At 45.6% G+C, this 14,000-nt stretch overlaps 1 protein-coding gene across 1 annotated transcript; it reads left to right on the top strand.

Moving 5' to 3' along the window:
• The first annotated feature begins 7,989 nt into the window (after window positions 1-7,989).
• LOC138446864 (TAF5-like RNA polymerase II p300/CBP-associated factor-associated factor 65 kDa subunit 5L) lies at window positions 7,990-10,817 on the top strand. The gene is given in 3 exon segments (XM_069602234.1): window positions 7,990-8,361; window positions 8,430-8,627; window positions 8,630-10,817. Coding segments are annotated over 3 exon segments (1,785 nt in total). The 5' UTR covers window positions 7,990-8,093; the 3' UTR covers window positions 9,949-10,817.
• The last annotated feature ends 3,183 nt before the right edge of the window (window positions 10,818-14,000 follow it).

The following is a 14,000-nucleotide window of genomic DNA, read 5'->3' as shown; positions in this document are numbered from 1 at the left end:
TCCAGTTTCCCAGTCAAGCAGCCATCTTTTCCCACTCCACTCCCGTCCCAACCAACATTTGGAAAATGTGTGTGTGTGCTTGGTCACTTCAGTTGTGTCCAACTCTTTGGAGCTTATGGACTGTAGCCCACTACGCTCCTCTGTGGGATTCTCCAGGTAAGAATACCGGAGTGGGTTGCCATGCCCTCCTCCAGAGGATCTTCCTGACCTGGGGAGTGAACCAGCATCTCCTGTGTCTTCTGCATTGAAGGAGAATTCTTTACCACTGAGTTACTGGGGAAGCCCAACTTGGATAATAAGAGATGAAAAAAGAATTTCCCGTCCTTCCATTCCCATTGTCCCTATGTGATCAACCAGAATTTGATAATTGCAATAACTTAGGAAACTACTGTTTTCTTCCATGTCTGATCCAGTCTGCGTTACACTGACAGAGAAATCTCCCAAATATATATTTTATTTATCACTTTGAAGCCTTGCTCAAGAATCTACAAGGGCTCCTGCTGCCTTCTGTATCAAGTCTTAATTCCTTTGTGCACCTTTGAGACCCTAAGAGTTTGAATCCATTCCAGTTCCAGTTCAGTCGCTCAGTTGTGTCCGACTCTTTGCGACCCCACGAACCACAGCACGCCAGGCCTTCCTGTCCACCATCAACTCCCGGAGTCTATCCAAACCCATGTCCATTGAGTTGGTAATGCCATCCAACCATCTCATCCTCTGTCATCCCCTTCTCCTCCTGCCCTCAATCTTTCCCAGCATCAGGGTCTTTTCAAATGAGTCAGCTCTTCCCATCAAGTGGCCAAAGTATTGGAGTTTCAGCTTCAACATCAGTCCTTCCAATGAACATCCAAGACTGATCTCCTTTAGGATGGACTGGTTGGATCTCCTTGCAGTCCAAGGGACTCTCAAGAGTCTTCTCCAACACCACAGTTCAAAAGCATCAATTCTTCGGTGCTCAGCTTTCTTTATAGTCCAACTCTCACATCCATACATGACCACTGGAAAAACCATAGCCTTGACTAGACAGACCTTTGTTGGCAAAGTAATGTCTCTGCTTTTCAATATGCTGTCTAGGTTGGTCATAACTTTCCTTCCAAGAAATAAGTGTCTTAATTTCATGACTGCAATCACCATCTGCAGTGATTTTGGAGCCCAGAAAAATAAAGTCAGCCACTGCTTCCACTCTTTCCCCATCTATTTGCCATGAAATGATGGGACTGGATGCCATGATCTTAGTTTTATGAATGTTGAGCTTTAAACCAATTTTTTCACTCTCTTTCACTTTCATTAAGAGTCTCTTTAGTTCTTCTTCACTTTCTGCCATAAGGGTGGTGTCATCTGCATATCTGAGGTTATTGATATTTCTCCCGGAAATCTTGATTCCAGCTTGTGTTTGCCAGTTGTTTATATTTCTGTCCTCCCAGGGCCCCATCCTCAAGAACAGAACCATTTTCCTCTCTGCTATTGGAAGCCTGCTGCTGCTGCTGCTAAGTCACTTCAGTCGTGTCCAACTCTGTGTGACCCCATAGACGGCAGCCTACCAGGCTCCCCCGTCCCTGGGATTCTCCAGGCAAGAACACTGGAGCGGGTTGCCATTTCCTTCTCCAATGCATGAAAGTGAAAAGTGAAAATGAAGTCACTCAGTCATGTCTGACTCCTAGCGACCCCATGAACTGCAGCCTGCCAGGCTCCTCTGTCCATGGGATTTGCCATGCAGGAGTACTGGAGTAGGTTGCCATTGCCTTCTCCGTGTTGGAAGCCTAGCCTGTCCTGTCTCCACTCGCCTAACAGTTGATACGACAGAGGGGATGACAGAGGATCTGTCCATCTCCAACCCCTCAACTCTTTCTGTATCCCCCCTCAGGACCAAGTTAAGCTCTGTGTCTTGCAGGGTTGTCCAACTCTTTCAGTCTTCCAGGAAAACTGATGGGCAGTCTTCCTGCCAGGAGCAGACAAAGTCAAGCTAGGCAATCCTGGGAAGGAGGTAGGTACTTAACAGTGCTTTGTTAGGAAATACGTCTTAAGTTCCTTTCTGTGTTTCCTACATAACTGAGCGAAGAGCAAGGCAAGTAGTCAACGTACACACTTACTCAGCTCTTGACTGCACAGTGTGCACCTGTCCTTCAGTTCCCATGGTGCTTTGAATGTCAGCAGCTGGAGAACCAGTTGCTACATTTTTATTACAAACCCAGCTGTCCCATTACATCTTTAGCAAATGCAGATCTATGACTGGTTGAGTCAGATAAACTTCTATATTCAGTGCTAACTACAATTTAATGTTTGCCTCTGACAGGTTTCACTGTTTTCTCAGATTGGTGCATTTGGGGTGGAATCTGCGTTCTATTTTATTTTATTTTATTATTATTATTTTTTAGCTTTTTATTTTTTTAAATTTTAATATCTTTAATTCTTACATGCATTCCCAAACATGAACCCCCCTCCCACCTCCCTCCCCATAACATCTCTCTGGGTCATCCCCATGCACCAGCCCCAAGCATGCTGCATCCTGCGTCAGACATAGATTGGCGATTCAATTCTTACATGATAGTATACATGTTAGAATGTCATTCTCCCAAATCATCCCACCCTCTCCCTCTCCCTCTGAGTCCAAAGGTCCGTTATACACATCTGTGTCTCTTTCCCTGTCTTGCATACAGGGTCGTCATTGCCATCTTCCTAAATTCCATATATATGTGTTAGTATACTGTATTGGTGTTTTTCTTTCTGGCTTACTTCACTCTGTATAATTGGCTCCAGTTTCATCCATCTCATCAGAACTGATTCAAATGAATTCTTTTTTACGGCTGAGTAATACTCCATTGTGTATATGTACCACAGCTTTCTTAACCATTCATCTGCTGATGGACATATAGGTTGTTTCCATGTCCTGGCTATTATAAAGAGTGCTGCAATGAACATTGGGGTACATGTGTCTCTTTCAATTCTGGTTTCCTCGGTGTGTATGCCCAGCAGTTCTATTTTATTTATTTTTCTTTTTTAATTTCTAAATTTTATATTGGGGGATAGTTGATTTATAATGTGTTTCAGGTGTACAGAAAGGTGATTCAGTTATACGTATACATATATCCATTCTTTTTAAGGTTCTTTTTTCCATATGGGTTATTACAGAATATGGAGTAGAGTTTCCTAAATGTGATAAAAAGCTAATGAGAAGTAATGATGGGGGAGCTAAGGCTGTGGAAACATTAAGCTTTGGTCATCCCCACCTCCTTTCTGTCATCTGCGACCTGGGCTAAATTCATGTCCTCAGGTTGCCTCAGTCTTTCTATGACTTCGTTTAGTGCCTGTTTAACTCTTCAGACTCATTTAGGAGAGACACAACTGACGTGGAAAGAATTGGGACACCAGACTCTTTGTTTAACTTTCAAGTTACATATCTTCCTTCCTCAGATGCTTACAGAAGTTCCAGGCCTTTCGTAGATTCTCCTCAGTCTGTTTCTTCAATCATTTCAAATATTAGAATTAGCTTCCCCATGGGTTTTTATTCTAAATGTTAATGATACATTAACAGAAGAACCAGAGATAAATAACATTTATATTTTTGGTTTTCTGTGATTATTTATGTCTCTGCCTTCAGAATGAAATCATTTCCTTCCTGCATCATTAGAAGGCTGAATTTAGGTAACTGAGTATGGCTGTGGACCTAAGCAAGATTTCAAAACAGAAAAAGGATCTCACAGCTGACCATGCCTGTCTCCACAGTCATTACAAGTCTGTCTTCATTGAATGCTAGCCCTGTGCACCCAGGAAACTGTATATGCCTCCTTCAAAACCCAGTTCAAATGTCTTTCTGTGAAGTCTCCTCTAGCTTAAGCAGACAGAGCCGGGCCTCTCTTCTTCACTTTCCAAGTATTTATTGAGCGCCTACTCTCCATTACTCAGCCCTTTACACTCTTGCCATAATGCACACCCCAGAGTCTGTCAGTCGGTCTCCTCTCAGTCGTCTTGCACAAGGGTGAGCAGTATTATGTACTTACTTTCATACACACCTGCACGATGCCTAGCACAGCTCTGTGGCACACTTTACACCATAAACTGTCAGAGGCAATGGTTCCAGAGCAGCTGCTCGAGTTACACCAAAGATGGATGGACGGATTGATTTGTCTGGGCTGAGGTTTTGAAGTGGAAGATTCTGTTTGGGCTTCTGCCCACTAGCAACAGAGCGATGGAGGGGAAATGGGGCTGAGGGCCTGAGAGTTTGCACCATCAACAGAGACTATCTAAATAGCTCCTCAATTTGTCTTCTATCGCCTTTCAATTACCAAGCCTTTGACTTCTTCAGGCTTTCTCCTGTCTTGCCTGAATTTACTACTAATGAGCTTTAAATTGGTCTCCCTAACTCTATTATAGGATTCTTTTCCTTCCTAGTCTCCTCTAATCCATCTATAACATGACTATGAGCCTAATCTTTCTAAAAACTAATCCAATATTTTTTGCTTAAAATCCTTTTAGCACTTAAAATCTTTCAGTGATATTACACACACACACACACACACACACACAGACACACATGCGCATGCACACATATATGGCCTTCAGTCTGAAATCCAGATTCCTTGCTGTGATGTTCAAGTCCATCCACGATCCAGCCCTTCTTTTCTTGTCACCATTACCCCTCCACACACACCCTGCTCTCAGTAGCTCTAAGCTAATGGAAGTTCTCTGGAATTTCCAAACTACCACAACTTTATACCTTGTCATATGATGTCCCTTCTTCGTGGAACAAAGCCCACTGAATAAATCTTATTCAACTTACTTTAATTCAACTTTCAGGTTGCAGCTAAGGTGGCACCTTATTGGAGATGCTTTTGTTAACCATCCCCTGCTGTCTGGCTGAGTTAGGCACCCAACGCACGAGCTGCCACACCACCCGTGCGCTCCTCCAGCTTGGCATGTCTCACATGACATTGCACTTGTTTGACTTCACGACACCGAATTCCTTGAAGACAGGCATTCTTTCTTCTCTGCATCTATACTGCTTCTGTGCGTCCTTCTCAGGTTATCTCACTTATTAATAAAAGAACAGTCACTTATTTGTGAACGCACATGCACTATTTTCCCTACTCCGATTCTGTGCTTTTTGTTTCTCTCCATAACGTCCATCACTTTCTAATATGCTATATAATCTACCAACTTTTATCATCTATTTCACTTGAGGTAAACTGCAGGATAGCAAGGATTTGAAAGCTTGTATCTTTCTGAATTATCTTCAATTTCCCTGGTCTCATGATTTTTCCATTCTACCTGCTCTAATGTTAAGTTCCTAAGAAATAACCACTCGCACCTTTCTGGGGAGAACTGCTGGGGTCTTTTTGCTCTTGCAGGTGACTATGCATATCATCAATATTCTGTTTTGCTAAAATTTGAACACCACGATGCTCGAAACTTTGTTCTGGTTTCTGTTGTCAGAATTTCCAGTACCTATTCTCACAAGACTGACTCCTTCTCACAAGGCTATAGAATCCTGTCTCTGACTCATCATTATGAAGCAGCTGCTTTAGAGGTTGTCTTACCTGCTGATCAACAAGTTAATAAAGAGAAACATTTTATTCCTCTATTTGTTTTTTCTTTGTTTGGATTTTCTGCTTGTTTCAACATATCTTGTCTGTTTCCTCCACTGTTGGATTCTGAGCGTATAAGACAGTGCCTGATGGAAAGCATGTGTCTATGAAATATTTGCTGATTAACTGAATTTGTATCTTCAGCATTTACTATGACACCTGGCACATAATAAACCCTCCATACATGCTAACTGAATAAACTAACAAAGTATTAGAAGAAACAGGCATGCAGAATTACATCAAGAATTTCATCAAGGACGTAAAAGAAAATGCCTTTCTAAATTCCTTCTTTCTCATATTCGACGTCTAATCAGTCACCAAGTGGTCAGTTCACTTCTTAAAAAACCTTCCTAGTATTTCTTTCCTTCCCTGCCACTTCCACTACTTAATTTATGTCCCACCATCTCCACCTCCTGAAATATTAGTCCCATGCCTTCAGTCTTGGTCATCTCCAATCCAGCCTCCTGTTAATGACACTGCTAAAATGTGTCTAGGTAGGAGTACCACTCCCCTGACTTGCAAATCCCACTGTCTGAGGGATGGAGTTTAGATTCCTTTGCCAGAACAAGGCTCCTCCTGACCTGCTCTCCTCCTGCTCTGCTTCCACGCACCCCACAGACGCTCTGCCCTCCTGTCATTTTCAAACTACTACAGTTCTTCATGAAGTTCTCTTTTGTGTTTGCATCTATGTCTCTGTTCTCTTTGCTTGAAACAGCCCTCATTTACTTTGAGGGCTGAGGAACTGTTCCTCATTTACCTGAGGAACTGTTGTTTCTCTGCCAAAATTTAGCTTGAATGTCACTTTTTCTTTGACCCAAGTAAAATCTGTCGCTCCTTTCTATGCCTGTCAAAGCCCTCATCACCCTGTACAGTGTCATCATCTGCTCATATGTCTGTCTGCCTCCCTCCCAGGATGATGTCCTCTGCATCTTTGTGTATCTGGAGCTCAAGTCTATGGTTGACATACAGTAAGGGGCTAAGAATATTTTTTATCACAAAGACTTACACACTAAGCCAAATAAATCAAAGCCCTGCTTTGTTAATCAGTTAATTTTGAAATCAGTTAATTTTGCATCTTTCTGAAACACATCTGGTGTATTTCAAATTCTAATGACAATGATGGATTCTTAGTTGAACCTGCCTTTGTGGGTTTCATGGCAAAGGTCAATGCTTTTAAAGGATTTTCTTGGGTTAAATTTTATGTTTTTATACTGAAAGTGAAAGCCGCTCAGTTATGTCCGACTTTGCGACCCCATGGACTATAGTCCACGGAATTCTCCAGGCCAGAATACTGGAGTGGGTAGCCTTTCCCTTCTTCAGGGGATTTTCCCAACCCAGGGATCAAACCCACGTCTCCCACATTGCAGGTGGATTCTTTACTAGTTGAGCCACAAGAGAAGCCTAATACTGAAGTAGGCAGCCTATCCTTTCTCCAGTGGATCTTCCTGACCCAGGAATCAAACTGGGGTCTCCTGCATTGCAGGCAGATTCTTTACCAACTGAGCTACCAGGGAAGCCCATGTTTTTATTCTAAAAGGCCCTTTTCAAGGCAAAGTTTCCCACCTACATTATATAACTTATAGAAAGCCAGGTTTGTTTTTTGCTGCTGCTTCTTTTTTTTCCCCTCTCTGGCAATTCTCCTGAGTTGTCATTGGGACTGGGCAACTGCTATCCTAAAGGTAAAGGTGAGAATTTGAGTGTGGGCTTTTTCTAGATTATAAGAAGGTAGGCTTAGGGATTTTTATAAGCCTCTCAGAGGTGAATGAACCTAGAACCTATTATACAAAGTGAAGTGAGTCGGAAAGAAAAAGATAAGTATCGTATTCTAATGCATATATATGGAATCTAGAAAAATGGTTCTGAAGAATTTATTTACAGGGCAGCAATGGAGGAACAGACATAGAGAACAGACTTATGGACATGGGGAAAGGGGAGGAGAGGGTGAAATGTATGGAAAGAGTAACATGGAAACTTACATTACCATATGTAAAATAGATAGCCAACGGAAATTTGCTGTATGGCTCGGGAAACTCAAACAGGGGCTCTGTATCAACCTCGGGTGGTGGGGTGGGGAGGGACATGGGAGGGAGGCTCAAAAGGGAGGAGATGTATGTATACATATGGCTGATTCATGTTGAGGTTTGACAACAAAATTTTGTAACGCAATTATTCTTCAATAAAAAGTAAATTTTAAAAAAAGCTGACATTGAGTCATGGGGCGGCCGCCCAGAGCCGCCGCGGGGGCGGCGGGGCTCGGGGCTCGGGGGTCCGGCTGAGCCGGCCGCGGATAGCGAGCCTGCCGCGAAGGCGACGGAGGCGGACGCGGGGCGACCCCGGCGGCAGCGGCGGCGGGGGGAGCGGGAGCCGCCTGGGATGTTCAAACCCTTGGAGCAGCAAGACATAAAGGGGAAGAGCTCAGACCCAGCAGCCAGGTGACCCAAGCACCCCTCTTGGCACTGTGGACCCCACGGCACCTGTCTGACTTCTGTGAGCCTCAACTTTCTCATCTGAGGAATGTTCCCTACCCTATGGGTCAAGAAACGGGTCCGCACGGAGCAGATCCAGATGGCCGTGTCCTGCTACCTCAAACGCCGGCAGTACGGGGACGCGGACGGCCCACTGAAGCAAGGCCTGCGGCTGTCGCAGAGCACCGAGGAGATGGCTGCCAGCCTCACAGTCCAATCTGAATCTGGTTGTACCAACATAGTGTCCGCAGCCCCTTGCCAGGCAGAGCCCCAGCAATATGAAGTACAGTTCGGACGGCTGCGGAATTTTCTCACTGGTGTGAGACACTTAGGGATGAGCAATGTCGTCTTAGCACTGGGACATGTCGACCAGGAGTCTGTACATATTCTGACTCCCAGCACAGCCATGAAGTGATGCCTCTCCTCTACCCTCTCTTTGTCTACCTCCACCTCAACCTGATCCAGAATAGTCCGAAGAGCACAGTGGAAAGCTTTTACAGCCGCTTCCATGGAATGTTTCTGCAGAACGCCAGCCAGAAGGATGTCATCGAGCAGCTCCAGACCACTCAGACCATCCAGGACATCCTAACTTCCGGCTGCGAGCCTTCCTGGACAACAAGTACGTGGTTCGTCTGCAGGAAGACAGCTACAACTACCTTCTCCGCTACCTCCAGAGTGACAACAACGCCGCGCTGTGCAGGATCCTCGCCTGGCACATCCATCTGGATGTGCAGCCCGCCAAGAGGACGGACTACCAGCTCTACGCCAGTGGTGGCTCCTCCCGCGGCGAGGGTGGTGGCCTGGAGCCCGCCGACATGCCAGCGCCCATCCTGCAGAATGAGGCTGCGCTGGAGCTCCTGCAGGAGAGCATCAAGCGCGTCAAGGACGGTCCCCCTTCCCTCACCACCATCTACTTCTACGCCTTCTACAACACAGAGCAGCTGCTGAACACTGCAGAGGTCTCCCCAGATAGCAAGCTGCTCGCAGCAGGCTTTGACAACTCCTGTATAAAACTGTGGAGTCTGCGTTCTAAGAAGTTAAAGTCCGAACCCCATCACGTAAATGTGTCCCGCATCCACTTGGCTTGTGATTTCCTAGAGGAGGAGGATGACGAGGACGACAATGCAGGCACGGAGATGAAGGTCCTGCGGGGACACTGCGGGCCAGTGTACAGCACCAGGTTCCTCGAGGACAGCTCGGGGCTGCTCTCCTGCTCTGAGGACATGTCCATCAGGTACTGGGACCTGGGCAGCTTCACCAACACCGTGCTGTACCAGGGCCATGCCTACCCTGTGTGGGACCTGGACATCAGCCCGCAGAGCCTGTACTTCGCCAGCGGGTCCCATGACCGCACGGCCCGGCTGTGGTCATTTGATCGGACGTACCCACTGCGAATCTATGCTGGGCACCTGGCAGACGTGGACTGCGTCAAGTTCCACCCCAATTCAAACTACTTAGCCACGGGCTCAACCGACAAAACGGTGCGGCTGTGGAGCACTCAGCAGGGGAACTCAGTGAGACTCTTCACTGGCCACCGCGGCCCTGTGCTCTCCCTGGCTTTTTCCCCCAACGGTAAGTACCTGGCATCAGCGGGTGAGGACCAGAGGCTGAAGCTGTGGGACTTGGCGTCCGGGACCCTCTACAAAGAGCTGCGGGGCCACACGGACAACATCACCAGCCTGACCTTCAGCCCAGACAGCAGTCTGGTCGCATCCGCGTCCATGGACAACTCCGTGCGTGTCTGGGACATCTGAAGCGCGCACTGTAGCACACCCGCCGACGGCTCGTCCAGCGAGCTCGTGGGCGTCTACACCGGCCAGATGAGTAATGTGCTGAGTGTGCAGTTCATGGCCTGCAACCTCCTGCTGGTGACTGGAATCACACAGGAAAATCAGGAACATTGATTTGGATCTTTGATATGACAGACTGGGGCGTGCGAAGGGCTCCATATGGCAAGTCTTAGGACAGACGGAATCACTGACTGACTGTGAAAGACTCCCCGTGTCCCCCCTTGCCCTGCAGATGTCCTGAAACCACCACTCTCCACTTAGCCCCGAAGTGTGGAAGGATAGGGGCAGGAAGGGTGGTGATGGGGAGCAAACGTGAGATAGGAATCACGGAGATCCCACTGTGTCCTCGTGTGGCCTCTCCCTATCTCTGGCGCCAAGGTGCCCTTGCCTCGCTGGGGCTGCACTTGACCTGAGGATGTTTGCCAGGCACCCTCCCCGGGAGCAGTGCCACAGGGTCACTGGGTGGGAGGGACTCTATACAGGTAGGAAAGTGGGAGTGAGAATTAGGAAAGGGGGCAGGGTCATCCTGGCAAACGTCTTTCCTTTTCTGTGATTACAAAGAACCAGGATTTTTTATTATTGTTATTATAATTATTATTGAGAAGAGGAAACCTAGCACTGGCAGAGGGGGCCTTCTCTGCTCTCATCTTTCAGGTTTTACTCCTGGCACTGGCTGTGATACTTGGAATTTTGAGGTTCAGGGAATTCAGAGAACTTGGTCGCACAGTGTATTGGGAGAAAGGGAAAATTCCTGGGGGGCAGTTGGGTCACTCCAGCTGACATGCTTCTAGAAGTGGGTGGGCAGATTTGACTGAGAAAGTCTTGGGCTCTTACAGCAATGGTGGGAAAGAAAGAGTCTTTTTGTGGCTGCACTTCTGTTAACAATTTTCTTCCCCGAAAGGACGGATTGTGGTAAAGAAATGAAAATAATTAGAAGTGAAAAGTCAAAAGAAAGAATTAAAAAATGTTGAATTTCCCAATGATTCCGAGGTGTGGCTTTTCCAGCATCTTTTCCTCCTGAGATCATCCCTCCCACCTGCTTTGCAATAGCAGTTTAACGAACAGTCTGTGAAACAAATCTTAAGTACGAACACACACATCGAAAACTATGCTCTGAGGATGAAGCGACTTCTAATTTGTGGGAAAAGGATTAAATATTTCTGTTTTCTGAAAAGAGTTATTTTGTATTTTGTTTTCTATTAAAATGTGTTTAGTTTCCAAAAAAAAAAAAAAAAAAAGCTGACATTAACATGAAGAGTTATTGTCCCCATCCCTCATGCTAGTTTATAGCATAAATTATACTTTTGGAAGTCTCTGCAACTGTTATTGCCTCTTCTTCCTGCTTAAAAAGCAAAATAGAAAATATAACAATGAAAAATGCAATTAGCTTAAAGATAATTTAGCAACAAAGAGTTGATAATATTAAGAAAACAAGGTCAAATTAGACTGAGTTTTGTCCCAAGAGTTCTCTGTGAATGCAGTCAAGTAAAAAGATAAAGTTATATTCAGGAGGGAAATGAGATTGAAATACAAACAAGACTGAAATGCAGAAGGGAGAGGATTGGGTGCTGGAGTGAAAGGGCAAGACAGGGACGCTGATGGGTAGCGATGATGGTGGCTTGAAGCTCAAGAAAATAAAGCAGAGCAGAGTCAGCGAGACTTGGTTACTTAGGAAAATAAGCCACGACCAGTCCACACTGCAGGTTCAGAAACATGTCACACATCATGCCTTATTCTCAACTAATGGCACAGTGATTCCAGAGCAAATACCAAAACATCTGACATTGAAATATAGTTGATACAGCCCCTGAATTATATTTCTGAAATGGAATCACATTATCAATAACAGATTTCAGCACGACTGCAAAACTTTGAAAGCACAACTATTCTGAGTCCTAAAAACCTGACTATGCAGAGACAACATGAAAATGCTCTTCAACTCAAGACATTTAAGAAGGTAATGCTTTGTGGGTTAAGGACTACTTGAGCAGAAATAAGAATCCTTGGCTGAAGGAGCTTCAACATTGTCTGAATAGAAACTGTGAGTTTCGACTGAGCACTTTCATTAGTGAAGTACTCAACCCTGTCTGCTGTGGAAATTCTCTGGAGTGGGCGGGCTTTCTCACCCCATGCACGCGCTTCCTAGGTTTGGGCACTACAGGCCACCATCGCCATCTGCGAGAAAGCTGAATTGGAAGATGGTGACTCTAATTTACTCATGTGGCAGTTTGCCTGGAGGTTTCTGCTCCAAATGGTCTACCAGTTTCTCTTCCAGGAAGAAACAAAAGCAGCTAATCCACCACTCCTGGACTTGACTGGAATCTCAGAATCTATGGGCATGCTGGGAGTTTACTTTCAAGGAATAAGAGTGTGGTTTCAGAAATGTGAATATTTTAGGAGCACCAGAACAGATATCTAAGGATGTTTTCTTTGCCTGGTGAAACATGCAACTTCCTATGAAAAATATCTCAGGCCCAAGCCTTCCACTTTCTCACACAAGGACATCTGGCTTTTTGAGAAGTTGTGTCACTCTTTAACAGAAGAATCTATGGCATAAAGAGCCCAGTACTCTCTGAGGAGTTTTTCATTCTGAGAACACATGCAGAACTGTCCAGTTCTCTCCCCCCACAAATACTTAAAACTGTGCCGTCCAGTGGAGTGGCCACAAGCCCCTGAAATAGGCTGATCTGAAATGAGATATGCTGGAAATGTACAATACATCCCAGATTTCTGTGGCTTAGTACCAAAAGATGTAAAATATCTCATTAATAATTTCTTACATCAATTACTTGTTAATGGTAATATCATATATTAGATCAAATGAAAAATTGCTAAAATTGGTTTTACCCACTTCTTTTTTTTAACCTGCCTACTAGAAAACTGGCTTCCCAGTTGGTGCTAGTGGTAAAAAATCTGCCTGCCAATGCAGGAGATGCAAGAAATTCAAGTTTGATCTCTAGGTTGGGAAGATCCCCTGGAACAGGAAGTGGCAACCCACTCCAGTATTCTTGCTTGGAAAATTCCGTGGGCAGAGGAGCCTGGTGGGTTACAGTCCATGGGGTCGTAAAGAGTCAGACAAGACTAATCGATTGAGCCCACATAATAGAAAATTAAAACTATGTATGTGTTACGCATTATATTCCTACCAGTGGTAAAGAAACTGCCTGCTGATGCAGGAGACTTAAGAGATGCAGGTCTGATCCCTGGGTCGGGAAGATCCCCTGGAGCAGGGCATGGCAACCTACTCCAGGATTCCTGTCTGGAGAATCCCATGGACAGAGGAGGCTGGTGGGCTGCAGTCCACGGGGTCGCAAAGAGTCGGACACGACTGAGTCGACAGCACACAGGTTTCCACAGGTGTTTCGGGGGGAAGGTCTGGTTCTACAACCGTGGCCCTCGGACCAGCAGCATCAGCATCCCCTTGGAACCTGTGAGACTTGCTCATCTCAGGTCCCATCTCTGACCTACTGAATGAGACACTTTGAGGGTGGGACCCAGTAATCTCTGTTTTAACAGTCCCTCCAGCATGATTCTGATGCACTCTTGGTTTTGTGCTGCATGCTCAGTTGCGTCTGACTGTTTGCAACCTCACAGACTGTAGCCTGCCAGGCTCCTCTACCCATGGAGTTTTCCAGGAAAGAAATTCAGAGTGGGTTGCCATTTCCTACTCCAGGGGATCTTTCCATCCCAGGGACTGAACCCACATCTCCTGTGTCTCCTGCATTGGCAAGCGGATTCTTTACCATTGTGCCAACTGGGAATGTTGTAGCCACACGTTCCGGGAAACAAACTCACTCAGAAGGACAATGCAGATAGGGGAGTGCAGTTTATTACACCAGCGGGCCCAAGGCAGAGTCTCCTCTTAGCCAAGGACCCCGACCAGCATTTGTGAAAATCTTTTATACCCCATGTGTATGTGTCTGAACCCACCACTCCAAATTCCTTGAGACTTACATAATCCAAGGAAAATACAATCCCAATAACCCCATCATTCACGTGCTATGTGCTCAACCAGTCAAACAATTAACCAATAATCAATAAACCCGAGGTTACACTCTGATAGATACAGAAAAATGTATGGCCTGTCTGGAGGAAGGGGTGATTAGCGTATGTTTTCTCTTAGGCGATGAGTAACCTAGATACGATCTTCAAGGTTCCCCTGTCTG

This window comes from Ovis canadensis, chromosome 10 (assembly GCF_042477335.2).
Source record: "Ovis canadensis isolate MfBH-ARS-UI-01 breed Bighorn chromosome 10, ARS-UI_OviCan_v2, whole genome shotgun sequence".
Taxonomy (NCBI): domain Eukaryota; kingdom Metazoa; phylum Chordata; class Mammalia; order Artiodactyla; family Bovidae; genus Ovis; species Ovis canadensis.
The sequence above is the reverse complement of the archived record's forward strand: the minus strand, read 5'-3'. Positions and strand labels throughout refer to the sequence as shown.